General features: G+C 40.2%; 3 protein-coding genes across 5 annotated transcripts in view; all 3 read left to right on the top strand.

Moving 5' to 3' along the window:
- Nucleotides 1-2621, top strand: part of LOC118404899 (toll-like receptor 4) — a 15496-nt gene extending 12875 nt beyond the window's left edge. Inside the window, exon 5 of the mRNA XM_035804281.1 lies at nucleotides 2592-2621. Within this exon, the coding sequence (XP_035660174.1) occupies nucleotides 2592-2621 (30 nt within the window). The remainder of the gene's footprint in view (nucleotides 1-2591) is intronic.
- A 1729-nt stretch (nucleotides 2622-4350) lies between these two features.
- On the top strand, nucleotides 4351-10816 carry LOC118404752 (alpha-tocopherol transfer protein-like). 3 transcript variants are annotated; one of them, XR_004829797.1, is made up of 8 exons: nucleotides 4351-4688; nucleotides 6618-6852; nucleotides 7209-7362; nucleotides 7713-7804; nucleotides 7919-8020; nucleotides 8674-8784; nucleotides 9232-9564; nucleotides 10070-10816. XR_004829797.1 is itself a non-coding variant. In XM_035804077.1 (8 exons), exons 2-7 carry the CDS (start codon nucleotides 6625-6627, stop codon nucleotides 9493-9495), a joined length of 951 nt encoding a protein of 316 aa, XP_035659970.1. In that variant the 5' UTR covers nucleotides 4351-4696; nucleotides 6618-6624; the 3' UTR covers nucleotides 9496-9537; nucleotides 10220-10816. The 3 variants fall into 3 exon arrangements, 1 of the variants encoding a protein (XP_035659970.1); XM_035804077.1 differs by having other exon boundaries at nucleotides 4351-4696; nucleotides 9232-9537; nucleotides 10220-10816; XR_004829796.1 differs by having other exon boundaries at nucleotides 4352-4696.
- Nucleotides 10817-11882: 1066 nt separating this feature from the next.
- On the top strand, nucleotides 11883-21437 carry LOC118404637 (E3 ubiquitin-protein ligase RNF19A-like). The gene is made up of 6 exons (XM_035803872.1): nucleotides 11883-12872; nucleotides 17745-17877; nucleotides 18108-18205; nucleotides 18557-18721; nucleotides 19411-19612; nucleotides 20026-21437. Exons 1-6 carry the CDS (start codon nucleotides 12135-12137, stop codon nucleotides 20313-20315), a joined length of 1626 nt encoding a protein of 541 aa, XP_035659765.1. The 5' UTR covers nucleotides 11883-12134; the 3' UTR covers nucleotides 20316-21437.
- The last annotated feature ends 1091 nt before the right edge of the window (nucleotides 21438-22528 follow it).

Raw genomic sequence — 22528 nt, 5'->3', positions numbered from 1 at the left:
AAAAAATGGGATAGCGGGGGTCTTATCCCTTTATTATACCAAAGATTTTTTCAAGAGGTACCTATTGGCAAAAAATGGGATAACGGGGGTCTTATCCCTTTATTATACCAAAGAGTGTTTCAAGAAGTACCTATTGGCAAAAAAATGGGATAGCGGGGGTTTTTTCCTTTTGTTATCCCAAGAGTTTTTTAAGAAGTTCCTATTGGCAAAAATGGGGTAGCGGGGGGTCTTATCCCTTTTATTATACTAAAGAGTATTTCAAGAAGTACATATTGGCAAAAAAATGGGATAGCGGGGGTCTTATCCCTTTATTATACCAAAGAGTATTTCAAGAAGTACATATTGGCAAAAAAATGGGATAGCGGGGTCTTATCCCTTTATTATACCAAAGAGTGTTTCAAGAAGTACCTATTGGCAAAAAAATGGGATAGCGGGGGTCTTATCCCTTTATTATACCAAAGAGTATTTCAAGAAGTACATATTGGCAAAAAAATGGGATAGCGGGGGTCTTATCCCTTTATTAGATCAAAGAGTGTTTCAAGAAGTACCTATGGCAAAAAAATGGGATAGCGGGGGTCTTATCCCTTTATTATACCAAAGAGTGTACTGGTATAAAATGGGTTTAAGGTTTGTACCCTATGCTAGCACAACTCTTTGTAGATAGCACGTGTTTCTGAAATATTTTTTTAAGGGCTAAAAAAATGGGAACTACGAAATTCGAACCAGAGGTCTAAAGTCAATAATCGAAAATTTACACAATTACTGACAGGGACCTCTTAGATTTTGATATATCGCTCATTGTCTCAATGATTTTAGTAAAAAAAAGTGCATGCATTAATCAAAGATGAAAAAATCCAGAATACGAAATTTAACATCAAAGTAATCACCAGGTGTATTTTGCCAGCCAGTAGGTACCCATTATGAGTAATGAGGCTGATTAACGTGGTCGATGTTTTATATGAATAAATGAATTCTATTGTAAATAGCTGTACAAGATATAAAGTATGGCAAATTTCGGCAACTTCAATTTTTTTGAAATTCGTAGCGCATAAAATGTAACTGATTAATGTATAGGACATATTTCGTAACAATTCTAAATGGCTAGTGTATTATTCATACCAGAGGAAATCATAACTTTTAGCATGTCAATTACGAATAGATTGGACTCATTTGATGTGCATTATATACATAGGCGTATATAACAGTTGGGCATGGAAGAAGTATGTAGATGAGGTTGGTCCTAAGCGTGACTAACTGCTTGAATCCCTATCTTTTGCAAAACATTGCAAAGTGAAATTAATTTTGGACAGGTTTAAAAATATCAATAATCTCGGCTATAGTTACAGAAATGAAATCAGACGTTTTAGCAGTGTGTATTGATAGTGTGTGTGAACAATGATCTAATAGGTCAGCATCTTTTTCTGTACTCAGAATGTCCGGCATTGTCAGATTTGATTTCTGATTTGTTATTCAAGAGAATTTCAAGTACGGCGATTATAAAATGATAGAATGAAACACCTTTATTATACGTTTATGGTCTTGTATGATAAAGCAGATTCGACGAAGTACAGTTACATTTACAGTGATAAGAATGTGATAGAATGTGACTAATGTATATTAGAATATTCAGCTTCAACGTTTTTCCCGAATGTACGGATAGCTGGAGCTAATAATACATGCTTCATGTAGAACATAATTTCTGTTAAAACTAGACCAAATTGTTGATTTTTAGGGATATATAGGGGGGTTGCGAGAATGGTTGCCTTAAGTAAACATGATTATGTATTGAAAGTTAAAGCAAAACTGTACAGTGGCTGTGTCTTTTGATTAAACATTGGGATGTACTTGCAAATTGGTGCTTTGCGTTGATTATGTGTCAGGTACAGGGATGATCATGTTTAAATGATGTAAAAACCTTACTTATCTAATAGAAAAGGAAATATGAAATGTCTGAATGTTATCCACGCAGTACGGGGGATTTAGTGTCGTTTTGCGCTGACTTTTTCGTATAAGTACCCTACAGCGGAAAGATAACATTACTTAAGTATACTATTTCAAACGACCATGGCTGTAGATACACGTAGTACACATAGGTATGACGTCATGAAAATTATCGTCATCATCATCATTGTAGCCTCTCTGCAGTACTAGCACTGAGGCGGGGCACCATTGTCTTCCATTGTCGTTTAAGGTGTACTCTTGCTGCACTTGCGTCACGCTTGTATAACTGCGGGGTTCGAAAGATACTCATCGAATTTCAGAGATAAAGAACGAATTTTCTTACTTGTGTATTCTGTCGTCTTCGAATTCATACTTTTCGTATTACAAATATCTGAATTATGGAAAATCGGAGAAAATAACAAAACAGTGACGCAGTGAACGAACCCTTCGGTGGCGCAAGCTTGACGCAATCTGCTGCTGTCTGCTGACCCCCCTCCCAGTAACGAGTCTTATGATTGGCTATTGTGCCGATGACGTCGTCGTTTCCACCACTACAAAACCTTGTACGTTTTGTTGACGTCAAAGTGAAAATGACTGATAGAGGGTTAGAAAATTATCCTTTTGTTTCGGCCCATTCCCTCCCTCTCCAGGGATATGCCAGGAAAAACGCACGCCCGTAGTAGTATGATTATCATGTAAATGACCTGACGTCACAATACGTTACAAAAATACTGAGTACCTGAATAAGGAACAGACAACCCAACGAACATCAGTGCACGCGCACCGTAGAAAGGTTTGTTTTCTTGTTAACTCGTTATTTTCAATTGAATGTGGTGAGCATTGTTTTAGAGTGTCTCGAGCGTGTGCACTAATTCCAATTGGAACTACGATTTGTTCTTATACATTTTGACAGAGACAAGAGGTAAGTACATACTGACAAGTCCTAGCCTTTCAATGCAAGCAGATGCACGGGGTATATAGTGATTTACTTGCCCGTGATTTTTTAGAGCTTTTAGGGGACATTTTTCCCTAACAACCCACAAGATAAGGCGAAGGCTTCTTAAAGGTTCCTCCGGTAGTCCACTTTCTTCGCAAGGACATTTTCTGTTCATTGTGGACGTTTCCGTATGAAAGTGAAACTGAAACTAAAGAGCTAGTCTTCCACTGGTCATGACAGAGACTAGAGGGTCTATGTACAGTATTTGCGGGTTCATTGTAAGAGGATACTAGCTCTTTCCGATTAGACCATTGACCAGTGGTCAACGAGACCGTCCAAAGGACCGCAACCCTTTCCTGTTGCGTTCATGTGGGGTGAGCCATTCTCCAAGCAGAGGTTGAGTCGCGGAGATGGAAGTGGTCTAGACTTTTACTGGGTCGCATCCCTCAGGAGACAGTAGTGGTCAGGACTCAGGAGGGAAGCAAACCAGTAACGATCCCGACCACTACTAAATGTATGTCCGCGACCCAACCTCTGCTTGGATCGATAATAGAGTGAGCGACGCAGCCGGAACCGAACTCACTGGCTTTTAGCTATATATAAGGTCCAGAGTTCCAGAGTGTCATATGTGTACTGTAGAAAAGCACGGTGCAAATGTCTTTCTTTGTCTTAAAGCGATCTTTAGTGATGAAATTCGTATTTCTGTTACACTTTGAAGGGATGTAGATGCATTTTTGTGGGCGGTGCTTGTTTTTTGTGGTTGTTGCTCCTCGAACAACAATGGATATACATGTACTGCTATATTTCTACCACTGAAAATCCCGGAGGGGGGGGGGGGGGTGAGGTGGGATTCCTGTGACATGAAGTATTGGTTATTCTTCGCGTTGCTATGTTGTTGTTAGGCCGTTACTTGATGAGCCTTGTACCCCTTTGTGATTGTCATTAATTACTCAGCTATATTTCTACCACTGAGGATATTCAGACATGATGTATTGGTTATTCTTTATGTTGCTATGTTGGTGTCCGTAAGTTGACGAGGACCGCAAAACACACATAAAACCCACGGAGACTGAACCTAAATCTGCTTGGAGATTAGTTTGAGGATCTGCGAAATATGATATGTCGGCCCCTGCAAAATTTCTAGATATTAGGCAAAATTCACAGTAACAACTAGTAAAAATGTAGTTCATTTGAAATTCAGATTGATAATTTATTAGTGTCTTTTTTGTTTTTTAAGCTTTGTACAGTGTTTATGTCTGTCTGTCAATTTTTTTTGGTCAGCTTTCTTGTCAATTTTGTTCCGAAAACTCACAGCTAAAATTCATATTTCTATTTTCAAACAACATCTCTTCAGATTATTTTTTAATCGTCCGTTTTGTTTCTTTAAAACCGTGCAGCATTAGACCGCATTACGCAACAGGTGTCTGTCCATACCTTGTAAGGCCACGCCCCTTTTACCATATTTGGGAGTAGCGTGTTCGGGTCAAAGGAGGTCACGGTTCATGTGTTTTGCCTCGTGCTTACGTGTGTACTGCGGAAGTTGCACCTCTTTTCGGAGTAGCTAATTAGTCACGTCCTGAGAACCTTATATTCTTCCCGGTCTTTTTTTACATACCCTTAAGGTTGCTAGAGCTTACGATAATGCATTTAAGGTAGACATAGCCAAACGGAAGAGCGGCAAGTTGTACAGTCTTCTTTAGCCTATGACCTACTTTGCAGTATACTTCTATCGGGAAGAATCAGCTGGCTTACGTAACAACGCAACAAGCCACGGAAACGTCTTGACATCCAGACCTTAAAGAAGCCATAGGCACTAAGGTAAGACTACTAAACTAAGACGACTAGACTAGACTAGACTAAACAATGTAGTAAGCTATTCGTTTAAGTTAACTTTGTGTCATGATATTTGGTTATGAACACGTTGTTTCTCAAGAGTACACTTGGCTATGACAGTTATTTTGAACTTGAGGAAACTCATGCAAGGTTAGGCGTAGATGCCGTCTAATAATTTGCTTTTAATCATGGCGTTTTATACTTAGGTGGTCACGAATCTGGGTTATTAATGCAAAAGCTCTTAAAATAGAGCAAACCCCTTGAGTAGGCCCCCGACCCCACCGAGTGACCACATTTATTACAAAGGGGCGTTTCCACGTTTTGGGACACCACGTACTTTAGGCTACTATTGTACCTGTCCTGACGTATGCCACAAATTATTATCTCCATGAAAATGGAGGAAAAGTTTTTGGCGTGTGTGTTTGTATGTCTGTGTTTCCGTGTATGTGTGGTCAGCATAACTTAACTATCTTTAGAACCTCATGATGGACTACGGTAATATATGGCATGTTGGTGGGGGTTGGGAAGACAAAGGTCAAGGTCGATTTTGGACCCCCTGGTGTGTGACCTTGGTACTGCAGCAGAACTTCCATTTTTTCCAAGTTTTCATTAAATGTCTATTACATACTGTTATTTCATGATAAACATGGCATGGGCAACGTCAAAAAGGACTCAAAACAGAGCACCATCAAAACGGACTCAAAACTTGCTCTTTTTATTGTAATACATACCTATGTTGCTTTGAACTGTTTGATAACATTACCCCTTCCCATTTACGTATACCTGCACGGTTGATTGGGGGTTATTATAAGGTCCATAGAAGTGCTGTGTCATCGCCAAGCCGTCTCAGATTTTTAAAGAAACCAAAACCTTTCCATTCCTTCCCATTTCTGTATCAAGTAACGAATCCTTTTCAACACTTATCTAAACATACCGTCATACGTGAGTCGAGCTGTGTATTGGATCTGTGTGGGTCAAAGTTCAAGTGCGGGGTTCGTAGGTTTGGACGTATTGCACGTGTTAAAAGTTACGTAATGTCACAAGTTTTCACGTATTCAAACTGTTTTCGCAGCTGAGGTAACAACACTCAAACGTCGTCTGTTGTTGTCCCGGGACCCCGGCGTGTATTGTTCAGCAAGGCCAAAGTACAAAAGGCGTACGCGTTCTAAAATAACCCTGTAGCTAGCTACGAAGTGAGATTTCCCCCTAAATACAAATGGCCTGGTAGCTGCAAAATACATTGTAGCTTCCTGCGTAGTGAGAGTTTCTCCAGAATACAGTACAGTTACTCATTCAGTACCCACTTCTTTCGACGTAAGGTCACAGTACCAATGGCAATGGCTTGCTAAAATAACATTCTAGGTAGCTGTTAATTAGATGTTCTTTTAAATACACTGCAGTTACTATTTGCTAGCTTGAAGAAATCGCGCCGAAGGGGCCAGTTGCTGCCCCGGACAGCGGATTTTGCGTATACACAGACAATGCATTACTTATTCAGTACACATATCTTTCGCCATAACTAAAAAAAAAAGCTAGACCATTCCCGGCAAGCGTACATGAGACATATAAGATAAGTTTGAGTGACACTGTTTGGTGATACGGTGTTTGTCAGGTCTTATGCTGTTACTTGGACCCCGAAAAGATTGCGAATAAACATCCCCTCTTTAGCAAGCTGTAAATAATTGCCATAAAAAAAGTCACACAACATCGTAGAGCAAATTGTGAGGACAAACTTCAGTGACTTTCGCTATGTTTACATTTTTTATTGTCCATACAGAAATTTATGGCATTATAAACTATAAGCAGTTTCCAAATCCACAGCATAAATGGAACGGTGGCTGTCAGTGTGACCTGTTTTTTTTCGTATATTTCACAAAAGTTTATGAAGTAATTTTACACAAATTAGGCCAAGAATGGAGCAGACGACTTCGCCACCTAGCGGTTACACCTGTAAGCTCAGCGAAGAGGCCCTGAAAAAGGCACGAGAAGAACTGAACGAAGACCCGTCCACCAGGCTGGCTATGGTAGAAGCTCTCAGGGAAAGGATTAAGCAAAGTCCCGATCTCTGTATCCAAGACGACGACCACATTCTTTTAAGGTTCCTTCGAGCAAGATACTTCAACGTTGAACAAGCATTCAAGGTGGAGTATAAGACATTAAGAGTTGTATATGACAAAAAGAAAGAATGATTGATAACGTTATGTTTATTTTTACACAGTATAAACCTTGTAGGTCAACTTCATATCATGATCTCTCGCGAGCGTCGGAGTCTCGCGAGAAGTTAAGACCTTATACTCTTTTAAGTCTTTAGGTTGGTGTTTTATAATACCCGTAATGACTAACATTTTGAGACATATCTTTGCTGTCCATCAGCCATTGGTTTTGAAATTTAAGATTCTCACATCTTAGTAATATATATGATATGTAATATCATGTAATATTATATATTATATGTAATATGAGATAAAATTCTTAAATGATTCATTTACACATACAGTTATTGGAGAAGTACCACAAATGGCGAGCTCAGAGCCCGGAGATCTGCAGTAACATGCGCCCCTCCAGTGTACGCGGACTGCTAGAGGCGGGCTATCATGCCGCGCTACCGGGTAGGGACCAGGACGGCAGGAAGGTCATGTTCTATAGAATAGGTAAGGACTTTGGCACTTGCAAAACTAAGCGGTTGACACTCTTTTATTCATCGGCAAGTCTAGTATTGCCAAATTTCTTTAGAAAGCATGTAGTAAAAGAAAATTATCAAAAGAAATCAAAACAATAAAACATCTATGGAAACGTTGCACACACGTCTATAAAATAGATGTATATAAAACTATAAAACCTTAGACCTCGATGTTCCTGCATGCTTATTCAGCACTGTGAAATACTTAGTATCTTATATAGAATGACGATAGACACAACATACTAACGATAGCGTGTGTGTACTTGTTCAATTTCGTGCAGTATGTAGTTACAAAATACATGTATACTATTTTCTTTACAGGAAAATGGGATCCGTATCAATTTTCTGCGTACGAGGTTTTCAGAGTGAGCATGATCAGCTCGGAGAAGATCATCCAAGAGGAGGATACCCAGGTAGATAGAGCGCGATCTTCCCATGATTTAGATAGTCCGTTTTTTCCAATTGTCACAAAAGTATTACTCTTAAATTCGTTATCCTAAATATGACACCTGTTTCTTCTCGCACAGGTCCATGGGATCGCTATGATTGCGGACCTGGCCGGACTCTCATTTTCACATGCCTATCAAATCGGACCGCGAGTCGCCAAAAAGATTGGCTCAATAACAACGGTGAGGATTATTAATTATTCTATAGGACAGACATTTGTGCATCTTTTAGGAAATTTTCTTTCATATCGATCGTAAATTTGTAACGCTAGTTTACTTTTATCCGTGGAATAGCCTATATATATATCCGTTAACGTTTACGTCTACTCAACTGTAATGCCCCCATGCCTTAATCCTGCCAATATTGTATGCCTCTAATTTTCGTTTTAGATATTCGCTGGTCGATATCATGTATTATATTCGTACCTAACTGATTTTACACGTACTTTTATCTTAATGATTTGCCTTGTTGGACATAGATCGAATGCGTTTGTTTTAATGTGATATTGCAACTGCAATTCAGCCGTCAGGCTGCGAATGTAGCGATATGTTTTTGCTCAATAAACCATTACACAACGTTGTTTTTAAAAGTAAGACATTTAGGGATAGTCGACGGACGGTGCAATAACTGTTACATGTTTAAAAAATTGTCCGTTGATGTCAATAAACAAATAACGTATATATGTTAACCATGAATAAAGGTGAACTAGCGTTCATGCTGTCAAGGTCCTTCAAAGCCAAAAATATTTCATTCCCTTTAGCTATTTTCTTTAATTTTTAAAGGCATTTGAGTCTGTTGTGACTGATAATATTTGTTTTTGTTTATTTGTTGACAGGACGCATTTCCCATCCGGGTTAAGGAGATTCACCTACTGAATCAACCGATGTTGTTTGATGCCATCTTCGCTATCATTAAGCCATTTATGTCCGAGAAAATGAGAAACAGGGTGAGAACTTTTTCCTGACTTTGAAACAACAAATTCAAGCCTTTCTTTGGGAAGTTAACACTAGAAAATTTAGATTTTAAGGCTTACTTGGTAAGTTAGCTGAGCGTAAGAAGATAGTCCCGGTCACTGTCCAATGTTATTTTCAAATGTTGTAACTTGATACCTGCTGGTTTGGCTCTGATCCAAAGTTGTTGCCGTAGGTTTGGTCGAGGTCTAAAGTCCCGCAGAAAGACCGGAAATACGCATGGACAGAATAATGAACAAAATAAGACGCTCACAAAACTTTGCGTTTCACGGAGTAATGAGGTCTTCTAATATAACGTTAGTATGTTAGAAGAAAACATTTATGGTGACAATATACAGTTGTGATATTATTGTGATATTATGTGATACTACTTCAAGAAATCTCATCTACAGCAAATGATTTTACCTCATTCCATGATGCAGATACACCTTCACGGACCCAAGACAGAGACGCTTCTGCAGTATGTGGACCGTGATGCTTTGCCGCCGGAATATGGCGGAACTGGGCCCCCATTGGACGAGGCGTGCCGACTGTGGACGGACACCCTGCTAGCCTGCGAGGACGAATTCTCCGCCATGTCTTATTCTGGCCAGGAACTAGTCGCTATAGAAGAAGAAGAAGAAGAAGAAGAAGAAGAAGTAGAAGATGAAGAGGTTGAAGAGGCTGCCGAAGTGGAAGAGAGCTGAATATGACCTCTACATATCAGAAGACGTCTTACATTCTTCCCAGCATTCATTGCAACACATATTCCACACAATTCTCCACTTACACACTTCCCATAATTAAGTGCGAGAGGGTTCCGGATATGGATGTTACTTGGATGCTACCACAGTTGCTCAGGGTGCGAAACCAGGGTGGAACCAGCTAAAACCTTCAGTACGAGGGCGGAAAAGCATATAAACTAATAAGTTGTCTGGCGAATATAGTACAGTTATCATTTGGGCCGAGAATCTTACAAGTTTTGTGGTCAGAAGTAACTACCTAACACGTGCACCACTGTGGCTGTTAGTTGGTTTCTTCCGATGACCTCATGGGCCACACCTTGGCGTTTCGTCTGCAGCCTTTGTTTTTTTCCTGTCGGAAAGTGATTAAACCATTGTCCTGTGATCGGTTCCACACCAAACTATCATCCCCTTGATGTTTTCTGTGTTCGGAATTGGTTAGAACCAATTTTCTGTGCCCTTGGAGTCAGTTCCGGAGTTCGGAGCAGCTATATCCGGAACCCTCTCGCACTTAATTATGGGAAGTGTGTAAGTGGAGAATGTCAGATCTGCAGGCGACCGTGTACAACAAGTGTAATTGTTGACAATTGTTACAAATGAAATAACATGAAATATATTTTTCTTTATTTGCCCATGTGTTAAATTTTCATGTGACTTATTCGCTGATGGACAAGCAAAAGGTTTGGGCACAATATTTGAAGGAAATGTATTTGCATCATTGTCCACCAGTGTGTATGATTTTCACACAATGCAAAAAGTTGTACCGAAGTTTTTAAAGTCAGTTTCATGGACTGTTATAGTCTTTTGACAATTCAAGCAAAGCAAATTAAATGATCAAATTCTAAGGGACCCTGCTCTGTCAAAGGTCACAACCCCATCCGGTATGTGTACTTTGGAACTTGTGTCGCAAGGAATGCTGGGAAGTGTGTCAGACCTCCTCTGTCTACAGACAAATGCATTTCCTCCTTTAACTGCCGGGAATAAAGAATTAAGAGAATGAATACAGAGGGTTCGTGGAAAACATATGAAACGTTTTGAAACTCACCAATTGATATCAGTCCACTGGGCTTTTTAGATCTTCTTACAACAGTCTAGTTTACAAGAAATATTTTTGTAATTTTTCATCCGAGCCATAGGTGGAGAAAGAAGTGTGTTACAGCCATGTAATTTGCCACTTTTATGTTCGAGTGATAATGACCTATTTGTACATATTGTAGATAGAAATATGAGATTTACAGATTAAATTTCTTTATGAATTGTGTAAAAATAAAGAACTTACAAGTAATCCCATGACTTAAATATTTCTTTCCACGAATATGACGGCCATTTGTTTATCTATGAATGAATGAATGATTGATTGATTAAAAATGAATGAATGAATGAATGAGCAAGACCCAGATGATGCAATATAAGTCAATAATCTATGACGAAATTTGGAAAAGATGGGCTATCTTAGTCGGATATCTGTATTAACAGCAAGATCCTTTTGTCGTTTTGAACGCTGAGGTAATTTCGTCCTGAGTTTTGTACAAAAACCGCCAGGGGCGCTATTCCCTAAGGTTATACCGAGAAATCAAGATGATAAGGCAATGTTCCCCTTGGAACCACAAAACTGCTGCGAGCGTATGAATGAAAATAAGTCTGGCCCCCCCAAAAAGTTGCCTTCATTGTGAAATCTTACTTGGTCAGGAAGGTTGAACAAATGACTGAACACACAGTATGATGTCAACCTTGCAATTGAGCTTGGCATTCTGTGACAATAGTATACGTTGTCCGACATAATTTTTGCAACCTACCCTGCTACCGCGGCATGTATTTTCTCATTTTGCACCTGCTTTGCGCGATTTACAGTGTGATTGCAAACTTTGGGAGGGGGGGGGGGGGGCGGGCTTGATGCCCGGATGCCATCCATATGATCGAATCACATGGCCTGAATAAACATGAAATTTTACCAACTCAGGGGTGGGGCCAGGTTTGAATATAGATACGTACCCTTAATTACGTTGTAGTACTAGTAGATTAGAGAGGACTTGCACTATAAGTTTCTTTAGTTTTGTTTTGGTACAAAAGCTTTATGCCTATGTAATTCTCTTATGTTTTCACACAAATCTTCAGTGGAGTATGGATCAAAGGTGCACACCTTTTGATTTCAAAGGATATGACGAAATAGCATTACCTGGTCAGCTAAAATTATGCACCACGTAAGTCTGTTTACTTCGCTTTCCGGTGTGCCAATTTCGCGCCAATTCTTCACCTTTCACCTTTACCAAGTAGCCAATCAGCGCGCTCGCAGGGGGGCTGTTCTGACACGTCGATGACGCAAAACCCGGAAATAGGTCCTCGTATATAAAGGAGTGCGAAGTAACCAAGGGTCATGTTTCTATTTTGATTCTTGAGTCAGGGAAGGCCGCGGTTTATATAGTCCCGACTGCTGGCAGTTTGGGACAAGATCAACTCGTGGCACCGCTCTTCTTGTTGACTTAGCTCCTCGAGCAAGCATTCGCGACATTCTCGGGTCTTCAGCCGACTAAACAGAGCACAGAAACTAACCTGGAGTCGAACCCAGTGCCCCAAAAAATACGCCGGACAAAAAGGTTTCCAACATGGCTGATTCATCTCTTGCTGGGCAAGGGGAAACCCACACGTCAGAAGGACAACAACAAAACGGGAACGACGACGATGATGAGGATTTCATTTTCGCAATCGCTGTCGATCTATTCGACATGGAGTTAGGTAACGTTATTACGACCAAGAATACTGAATGCTCGTCGGGTACACTCAAGGAAGCCAGGCGGGCTTCAGTGGCCGACCTTGCCGATGGAGGGTGTACCATTGTCCGGTGCGTACCAAAATCCGGCTCGAGCGACTCGCTTGACGACGACGGCATCGCATGGGGAAGACTCGACCTTTTCGCCGACGACGATCTACTACTACCAGAGACCTCGGTAGGCAGACCTGCAAGGGACGGGAAAATCCGACTAACACCCGAACACAGACTTCTGCTGGAAAACTTACTCCGGAGACGGAGGACTCGCAACGGGCCGAACTCCGAGGCTAACTCGATGCTCGATCCCGACGAAACGGCCTCGAACGAGACTTTAGAAGAAGAACTGGACGAAGAGCAGATACAACAGTTCGCAGAGATCGTGGACGACCCCGAGTTCTTCATCGAGTTGGATCGGGACGAAACGGAGTCGTCCCCGAGGCTCTCTGCGTCCCTCGTCGGTGAGTTCACCGTGACCGAGTGCGGCGTGTGCCTCGAAACGCAGGCCCTCCACCGCCGGCCTTGCTGTAACTTCCCCGTCTGTGATGCCTGCTTGAAACAGTACTTTACAACACAGGTATTTCGCAGTCTTACATTTGTTTGTTTGTTGTGTGTGTGTGTGTGCATATGTCTCTTCACCTTTTACTAATCATAATACAGTGGAAGCCTATTTTTATGTGCTGGCTTCTACTGTACTTATATTTTGTCCGTACCCTAATAAATATGTTATGGGGTCCATAGTATAAAGGCAACAGGTAGCAGGTGCATCAGCTAAATAAACTCAAATACATGGCATTCATTGGTCATTTTGCAAATTACAGTTTTACTCTTAGACAAACAAAGATTGAATTCACAAATTGCATCTCTAATGGTTTTAATACAGTTTTATGTTCTACTAATGTGGAAAGTTGGCTAGTTCCTTTTTCCTTCAATGCAGCTATTGTTTGGAACAGTTCTGCTTTTCTTGAGTCAGAAGCTTGTGGGGTTTATGTACTCTCCAAGCAGAGGTTAGGCTCCGGCTGTTTTTTTTTTTAAACGTTTTTTTTAGTCGTTTTTATCGGGCTTTCTGTTTTTCATTTTATCTTGCTGTGTCAAAACCTAACATAACCAGTTTGGCTGGCGTACTTCAAGAAAAATGACAAAATAGAAAGCCAGATAAAAACGACCATAAAACACGTAAAACAGCCGGAGCTTAACCTCTGCTTGGAGAGTAGGGTTTATGTATAGTTTACTTTTCGTGACAGCTGACTTAAGTACAGTGGCATTTCAGACAATTGAGGTCATGACATTGAGGTGGGACACACCTTAGTTTTCAGGCAAAGTGGGGCATAGAGGGCGGCATAGAACAAGTGCTTCTATCATTGGATATAATGCAATCTGTCAACAACACACTATTAATATTCTTTGTATTTAATACATTAGGAATATAGATTTTTGCAGTCTAAATAGGTAAAAAACATTGTCATAATTGTTATTTAGTCACGCTCAAAATTCTTTGCTTCATTTAATTCCTCTATGAATTCCATTTCTGATGCAAAAATTCTTTTAGTTTGATACCTTGATATTGTGATTTCATGAGGAGTTCTTAACTTTTCTTTAGTTTGTTTCTCTTACACCTAAAGATGACCCCTAAAACAAATATGGTACATGCAGACTGACCTCCAAGCAATGTGGTTCTAGGGCAAACCATCAACAACAGAGGGGGAGTGTACAGAAAAAGCTCCAAATTGCCTTTTAAAGTTTTGTACAACTGTATAAAGGTCAGAAAATATATTTCAAGAAATGCTACTTGAAAAAAGGACTTATTCTTTTGAAAACCACCCCTAAAGAGACAATGGTTTGTCCCCAGTATGTACTTAGTGTATTGTCTCCACCTGGCCAGAGCGTAAACAAAATGCAGTGACCCGATAAGTGATGACTCACTGTCACACTGACTGTATGTCACACAGGCCACATCAGCAATGTTAACATTCAAATGATATTACACTATACCCTAAATACTAGAGTTCCACGACCTCATACCTTTTCCAAATGAACTTTATAGATGCATATTTTTGAATCCATTCATGAAACACTTGTGTCAATTTCGTAATGCATTGTTTTGGAGATATTACACATATTTGGAGAAATATATCACACGATGGACACTAGTTTCAATTTGCAATATTTTCAGGATATTGCCGTTTAAAACTACCTCCCATCGACTTGATGTGCCTAAAATAACCTGTTTTGAAAAACAACGGATATAGGTTACCCAACAGATAAAGGTCAACTAGCGTTAGATAATTAAAATCAGTCACTAATTGTGAAGGATTCTTTCTGATAAGGCAATTCCTCCCAATGTTTGTAAACAATGCAATCAATTAGATGGCCCCTAATGAAGTGTTTTGAGATGTTAACCATGTTGCTGATACAGCCACCTGTTACAGTGGGTCCCTTGGGAATGTTTATTTGGGTGGTCCACAGGATTTATTGTTTCTGGGATATAGAACAGGCCTAGTGAATGCAATACAGACTTAAAATATTACTGATTTTGCATTTTTTGCGTTGTCTTTTTATTTTTTGCCTTACCATTTTTTCATGGATATGTGTCTCCCAATGCAATACCCATGACTATCAAAACACTGCACAACCATTGTTTCTGGGATATAAACCAGAGTAATATGAGGGTCAGCATGGGGCGTCCTGACAACGATTTACGCTGAATTCAGGAGAACCCCCTACGTATTACGCTAAATCAAGGAAGGCAATTACGCTAAATTTCGTCGCCTCGCTACGATTTACGTAGATAAGATGGTTTTCCCTACGAATTACGAAAAATAAAATAGGCTGCCTACGCCTTACGTAAAAGAGCATGCAGACCCTCTAATATATAAAGTACCGTAAGTCTTGAAACATTTGTAGTGGTTCAATTTTTGCCTCGCCATTTTTTCATGGATCAAGTTTATGAATATGTGTCTCTCAAGTTTATGAATACTATCATGTACTACTATGCCAATATATTAAAACACTGCACCAACCTCTTTTCCCTTTCTACCACCAAATTCCAAAAAGTCTTCACAGAATTAAATGAATTCTAAGGTAAACCAGTCATGAGGATTTTTTTAAGTAATGTCAGGCTTTGCAATGTGTTTTTTTAAGCTGAGAATACTTGGTGACCCAATAAGTGTGTTGGGTTCTTTAGCACGCCAAAATTTAAGGGCTGAGGCTCGATCCCATATAGGATGGTTTATTGTCCCTTCTGAACATGGATTCCAGACGACTCAATAACAAAAACATAAACTAAGTGGGGCCGCGTAGCACAGTGGTAGTGTATTCGGCCCGTGACCGAGAGGTCGCCGGTTTGAATCCGCCTGCCGTGTTGCTGGTCTTGTGCTCTTGGGAAAGGCACTTTACACGACTTTCCTCACTTTACTCAAGTGAAAATGAGTCGTCCCTCGGATAGGACGTTAAGTGGAGGTCCCGTGTTTGGGGAGAGCCACACCCCGGGCACGTAAAACAACCCGCCACATGTGCGATGGTGCGATGTGAGCGGATCAAACCATTCCGGCCAAAATGGGGTAGGGAATTTCCCGAGCAGCCTCGTAACCCCTGCTTCGCCTGTTGAGTCAGTGAAGTCAAGCTTGCTTAAGCTTGATGTTTCTGACTTAGGGAGAAGAGATGCTGCTACAGTTATCGCTATGGGCCGCTCTTCATCACCATGATGGTAACATCAGGCCCTACGAACCTGATTTAGAAAAAAAAACTCTTTGAAACCCATTTCCTGCTAAGCTGTTCAGAAAACAACACAACGATAGCCTGGCATCCAGACGTATTATAGCCCCTGAGTCTCTTCTGTCCTCTATGCAAATTTGTAGAGAGGACATGAAAGTGTCAGGACTGACAGTAGGTTTGATACGTCTGGATACCAGGCTAGCACAATAGTGGCCCATTTAAAGTTTTAGACAGAATTTTTTTGAAATTCGGATATCATTTGTCTTTTAACTTTAAGTTCCTGTTTCGTCTGAGTTTCATATCATGAAGATCTAAATTTGGGTTCCTTTGTCTGTTCTCACATGAGTGGACCAGTAGAGAATAAATATAGGTCTTGTGACTCTTTAGAACAACAAAGAGAGCAGAAACAAAGGCTACATGTGGTTACTGAAGGGAGTACAAGCTTTTGTCAAAGCAGATATACAGTATGTCTCAATTGTCATTTAAAAAGAAGTGTTTAGGGAAGAGCAAGGAAGAGCTCATATAGTAGTCACGAGATTCACAAAATGTAAAATACCATATGACTGCCTTTGGTAACACTAAGGGTTTATGCCACATGATGCTATTGTGTCAAAAATGCATGAAAAATCAATTTATCATTATTCTTGATAACAAAATTGCCTGAATAGAATTCTGAAAAAGAGAAGTAAAATTGGTTGCATTGAATCATAAAAAATATCACTATTCTGACAATGTAATTATAGAATTAGATCCTCACATGCCTTATGGGCATGTCTTATTTTACTTAGGCCCAATTTACACACAGTTTTTACCGATATCTGTGGAGATGTCGGGAGGGATCTAGAACGTAGGGGGCCAGACACCCATGGCGCTTGCAGTCATAAACATATAGCGCGATTTTCCAAATGGCGTTATATGCTAATGAGCCTTCCCGAAGTTGGGAAGCATCTACACGCGCGCAAAGCTGTTGGGGACCCCTGCTAAGCTATCAGTAAGGTATCGTACGAATGGTCCGGACCTTTCGGGAGAAATTTTCCCGATATCGTAATGGCGATATAGTAGTTCCATCTAGACGATGAAAAAAAGCTGTCGGCAAGAGGTTGCGACAACCTCTCGCCGATATCGGGAAAAACTGTGTGTAGATCGTGCCTTAGTAATTAGTGACTCACTAGACACCAAGCCCTCTGACGAAACAATCAAATCGATAAAACATTTAATCAAATTCTGAAGACCAGTAGAATGAGTCATCATACGTCATCGATTTATTAGTCTGAGTTGCCTCCGTAAAAATGTAATTGTGTACATGCGTCATGGCTTAATTACTTTTAGAAATATTTCATTTTCCCCAGACAATTCCTTATGTCTGATGTTAATTTTTATGCATGTAGATATGGGTCAGACTCTTTTGTGTTACTCTCATAATATAGCAGTATTAGCTAACGATAGTTCACCTTTATCCGTAGGGTAACCTTTATCCGTTCTTTGTAAGAACAATGTATTTAGAGATATCAAGTCGACAGAAATGGTTTCAAACTCCAATATTTTGAAAATAGTACAATTTGAAACTACCGTCCATCGACTTGATATCCCTAGATACCCTGTTTAGTAGCACAACAGATATAGGTTACCCCGCGGATAATGGTGAACTAACGTTATAGGCAAGATTTGGTACTGTTTACTATATATGTCACAAAAATTATTTACTAATTTCTGTTTTTCTGCTGCCTTCACTCAGGTCCTCCAGGCTATTGTGAAGCTGTACTGCTGTAGCAGCGAGTGTCAGAGCACCGTTTCACGGGAGGAAATCACCTTCAGGCTGGACGACGATGCTCGACTGAAGTTTCAACGGTATCTAGTGGAAGCAAACAGTAAGTATCAGTTTGTTGTTTTAATGTCATTAAACAAATGCCTATAAAAAAAAACGTACTGATTTTGTCATAAACTCCTAATGCACGTGCCTGGAGTGCCCTTTAACTCACTCCAAGGAAAATAGCGTCAAATTCAACTGCATGTGAGTCATGTACTAATCTAATTCTTCTTAATTATGTTAGACATATAAAATTAATGATAATTCAATTTTGTTTTCTGCCATGTTTAGGAGAGCCCCATGTTAAAACTTGTCCACGCTGCAGTGAACCCATGACTGTCGACAAGCGCCTGGTTTCCAAGAAGGACTGGTCACCTGAGGAGGCTATGGTAGGGGCAACTTTGTATATTGGAGGCTATAATAGGAGGCTAAAAATTGGAGGCTAAAATTACCAAGAAAAAACTAAAATTGGCTAAAATTGCCCAGAAAAAACATGTATTGTCCAGGCTATGGTAATGAAACTGTGTGTTTGATTTACCTAATGTGTGCCCTGTTTTTAGATACAACGGATATAGGCTTCCCCACGGATAAAGGTAAACTAGCATTATAGGGTTGTTGAATTTACATGGCACAAAATTTGCGAAGAAATGAAAAAAATTTGCAAAAAGTTGCCCAGAAAAAAATGTAATATATCAATTTTAATGTATGTTTTATGTTTTTTGTTCTTATTGCAACCTTAGGTGGTGTGTAAGGAGTGCAGCATGGTGTGGTGCTTCCCCTGTCACGCCCCCTGGCACGAAGGGGTGAACTGCAGGCTGTACCAGAAGGGGGACAAACTGCTGAAGGTTTGGGCCAAGGAGGAATGTCAGGGGCAGGTCAATGCACAAAAATGTCCCAAATGTAAGGTGAGGAAATATGACAAATTGTTCTCCAAAAAAAAAAAGAATTTCATCAGGTTGGTAGATCATAGGACATAAGTTAGAGTTTTCTTTTACACAACCGGTTTTTCTCACCTGCATATGTTTCGAAGCTCTGGAAGATGTCTGACAGACATCAAAACGTCAGCAGATGAGAAAAACTGGTTGTGTAAAAGAAAACTGTTATGTCCAACAAGCTGTTCTGTTTACGTGATGTGTATGGGCGTTGCCATCTTGGAAAGCATGCAAATAAAGCCATCTGTAGAAGTGGTTGCTGTAGTTTTGAAAATCTGAGATACAAAAGGTTTGAAAAGGGTTTTGGCAATGTACATGTTAACAATTTATTCAATCCTAGTTTAGAATTTTGGAGTATAAAAATTATGAAAGAATACATGTACTGTAGTGCATAGCACAGTACCTCCTAGGGAAGTCATACAATGCATTATATAGAAGTTGAAACTACATCAATAAGTACAAAATTTTTTCTTCATTTATGCCATTGCTAATGAAATGATGGTGACACTTTAGAATTTGTGAATTGTAACAATGAAGATTTTACAAATTTTTACCAATTTTTATTTTATTTATGTCCATTTGTGGCTATCTAGACTGATGGTCTAGACTGTCCGGACAATCCGGACAGGCCAGATCGTCAAATTTAAACATTTCTTTTCTAGATTTACATCCAGAGGACATCTGGGTGTGATCACATGACGTGCACGCGGTGTAAGACGGAGTTCTGTTACCGCTGCGGGGACCGCTTCCGGGACATTCGCTTCATGGGGAACCACTACACCAAGCTGAGCGTCTTCGGCTGCAAATATCTGTACAAGGCGGAGAAGCCTGTTCAGCGCAAGATGATCCGCGGAGCTGTGCTCGGTAAGACTGTAGTGTTCAAGGGTTCTTAGAAAAAAAATTGATGTTCTCATTTGACGATCTGGCCTGTCCGGATTGTCCGGACAGTCTAGACCATCAGTCTAGATAGCCAAGACTGCCGGATTGTCCTAACCTGTTTTCTTTTTGAACAATTCTGCTTATCTTAAGGTAGAGCTTACTCTTGTAAGACAGCATGTACGTGTTCCTTGAAAAAAGGTGGACAAATGGTTGCTGCTCCAGTGGTAGTAGCCTCGAAACAGATTCAACTGCTGTGGCATGTTTCAACAGTCATGCTACCGGTTTGCTTGGAGATTTCTACCATTCTAGAGGTGGGACCTTGCAATACTAGTTGATTCTGCAAGATGGCACCCATATTCACCTACCCTAACTTATGTATTATGTTTGTCCTGAAACAGGCGGACAACTTGTGGCTGCTCCAGTGCTGGCAGGTCTAGCGGTGGGTGCTGGCAGCCTATTGGTCGGAGTCGGCACGTTCGTTCTTCCCGTCTATGGCGGCTACCGACTCTTCAAGAAGTACAAGGCTGTGCAGGCGCAGAAGAAGAGGCGGAGGTTTCAGCGACAGCTCCGTAGCCAGGGAACGCTGGAAATCGTACACCCACATCTGGAACGAAGGGGTAGCGACCCATACGCTAGGTTTCTGAACAACCAGATACAGCCGGTTGGCCGTGCTGCTACTATTTCATAAACTGCAATGTACTGCTACTTCATGTACACCGTACAACACAAAAATCATCATAATGTTTTTTTCCATACAATATCAGGGCTATGTTCAGATGAAAATTTTTTTCAGCTCACTCATAATACAGGGCTCGAAATACTACCTGCATATGCAGGTTAGTGCAGGTAAAATTGGAGCTGTGCAGGTATTTCTGGTGTCTACCTGCACCTAACTGGTCCATGTACTTGGCTTTATAGTAAATTATACATAAATTTCCTTTGATTTAGATGTATAGGGATTGTCATAAGCTGCACTGACTGCTACCACCTATTAGATATAAAATAATGGTTCCTGAACAATTTCAGTATGATCCATACTTCCTAAATTCAGAGTGGTGCAGGTAAAATTTGTCAGGTGCAGGTAATTTTCAATGTTACCTGCACCTGTGCAGGTATGCTGAAACAGGTATTTTGAGCCCTGATATAGGAATCCATGTTGTTGAACTTGCTGCTGGAGTTTAGTTGTTATGCACATCTAGCAAAGTACAATTTGCAAAATTAGACACATTTGAAAAAAAATATGATCAGCAAAGGTCACAGGCTGACCTTGTGGTTGTAAAGAAATAGCCATAACCAGCTGCTGCCGAGCTGCGTGCCCACAAAGCTGGTGGGTTATGCCAAAAGGGCGGTTATACCGGCTATACACTCAGATAAAGACATATACAACACAACTTTCAAGAAGACATGTTCCTAAGTTACGGTTACCCCATTCCTAATGTATGATTGCCATAAACATACTTAAGTACACACTTGGGAACCATTCCATAACCGAAAAAGATATATAAGGTGGTGATGCTCTGAAAATGTTTGAGTCAGAAAATCAGTATACTTATGATCTTGACTAGGTTGTATTGGGTAGGATTTTGGAGAAAAAAACTTGCTGCAACTTGAAATCATTGTTACAGTAATTCTAACAGATTTGTTACTTTGTGCTACATGTATGTGCCTTCAAATCAGTGATTAGTTACATGTGCATGCTGTCAAAGCACAATCAGGTAATTTGATGTTTAATTCCAGAGAGCATTTAGTTCTTCTACCTATACAAAGGTGTACTTATTAGTGTATGACAACTCTTCGCAAAGTCATAGCAGAAATTGTCTCTGTACATTTCTTTCACATGCTTTAAAGGTGTACCCCTTCTACCCCTGTAGTGCAAATCAGGAGTCTAGTGCAATGGTGCAATGCATGAAACGTTTGGTGCACAAATACATGGCCATAATTGCAGTTGCAAGTGACATGTTAACTACGTTAAGTGCCTGTCTACATATGTTCTGATGATTTTAGGTGGGTAGGTTTTCTGTATCCACGATGGTAAAATTTGGCCCCAAAATTTCCAGACTTCTATTTAGGGATTTAGAACACGAATCATGTTCCATCTGACGTAATCGAACAGAACGCTGACGAGATCGAACAGAACGGGCGTTCTATTAGAGGTTACCCGCGGTCATCCGCAGGTTGTTACAGTAAACACGCAGAAAACAGCCTTGTTTTCCTGGGTGCCATGCGTCAGAAGAAAAACTAACTTTTTCGCAAATATAAAACGTCTGGCAAGCTTAGTTTTGCTGCCGCCAAGTTTCGAATATGTGACATGTAACAAAGCTACTGGCGTCATTATTGGTGACCTTGAATATCACAACACTTGTTTACGGCGGTATCAATTACTCCATGTCCCTATCAGTGTAACTCGACATACGGCCAAACATGGTATTTAAATCGCATACAAAACGCGTGCAAATCAACTCTTTGAGGACTTAAATTGTCGACAACTAATATTTCCAGGTTTCTGTCTTAGGGATTTTTGGAATATGGAGGCAATTTTGAATTACGAGTCTTTGAGTGTGAAAAACATGATTTTTCGACCTTATCTGGGCTGTAAAAATAGTTTTAAGTACAAGTTCAAAAATCCCTAAGACAGAAAGTTTGATCTTACAATCATTAGTCATATGATATAAAAGATTTGGATTTTCAGTCAAATTTAGGACCGATCTAAATATGGTATTTGTTTTTTTGTGCACCAAACACCCTTTCTAAATCAACCAACTAGGCATATTTCAGAAAACATTGAAACGAAACTGTGCAGCACACGTACACGGTAAGATTTAACGTGTACACACTGTCAATTTTCATTTAATTTCGACGAGATACGTGTGAGAGGTTGCTTTTCTAACTATCACGATCTTG

This window comes from Branchiostoma floridae, chromosome 17 (genome assembly GCF_000003815.2).
Source record: "Branchiostoma floridae strain S238N-H82 chromosome 17, Bfl_VNyyK, whole genome shotgun sequence".
NCBI classification, from domain to species: Eukaryota; Metazoa; Chordata; class Leptocardii; order Amphioxiformes; family Branchiostomatidae; genus Branchiostoma; species Branchiostoma floridae.
Note: the sequence above shows the minus strand (reverse complement) of the source record. Positions and strands in the feature narration are given on the sequence as shown.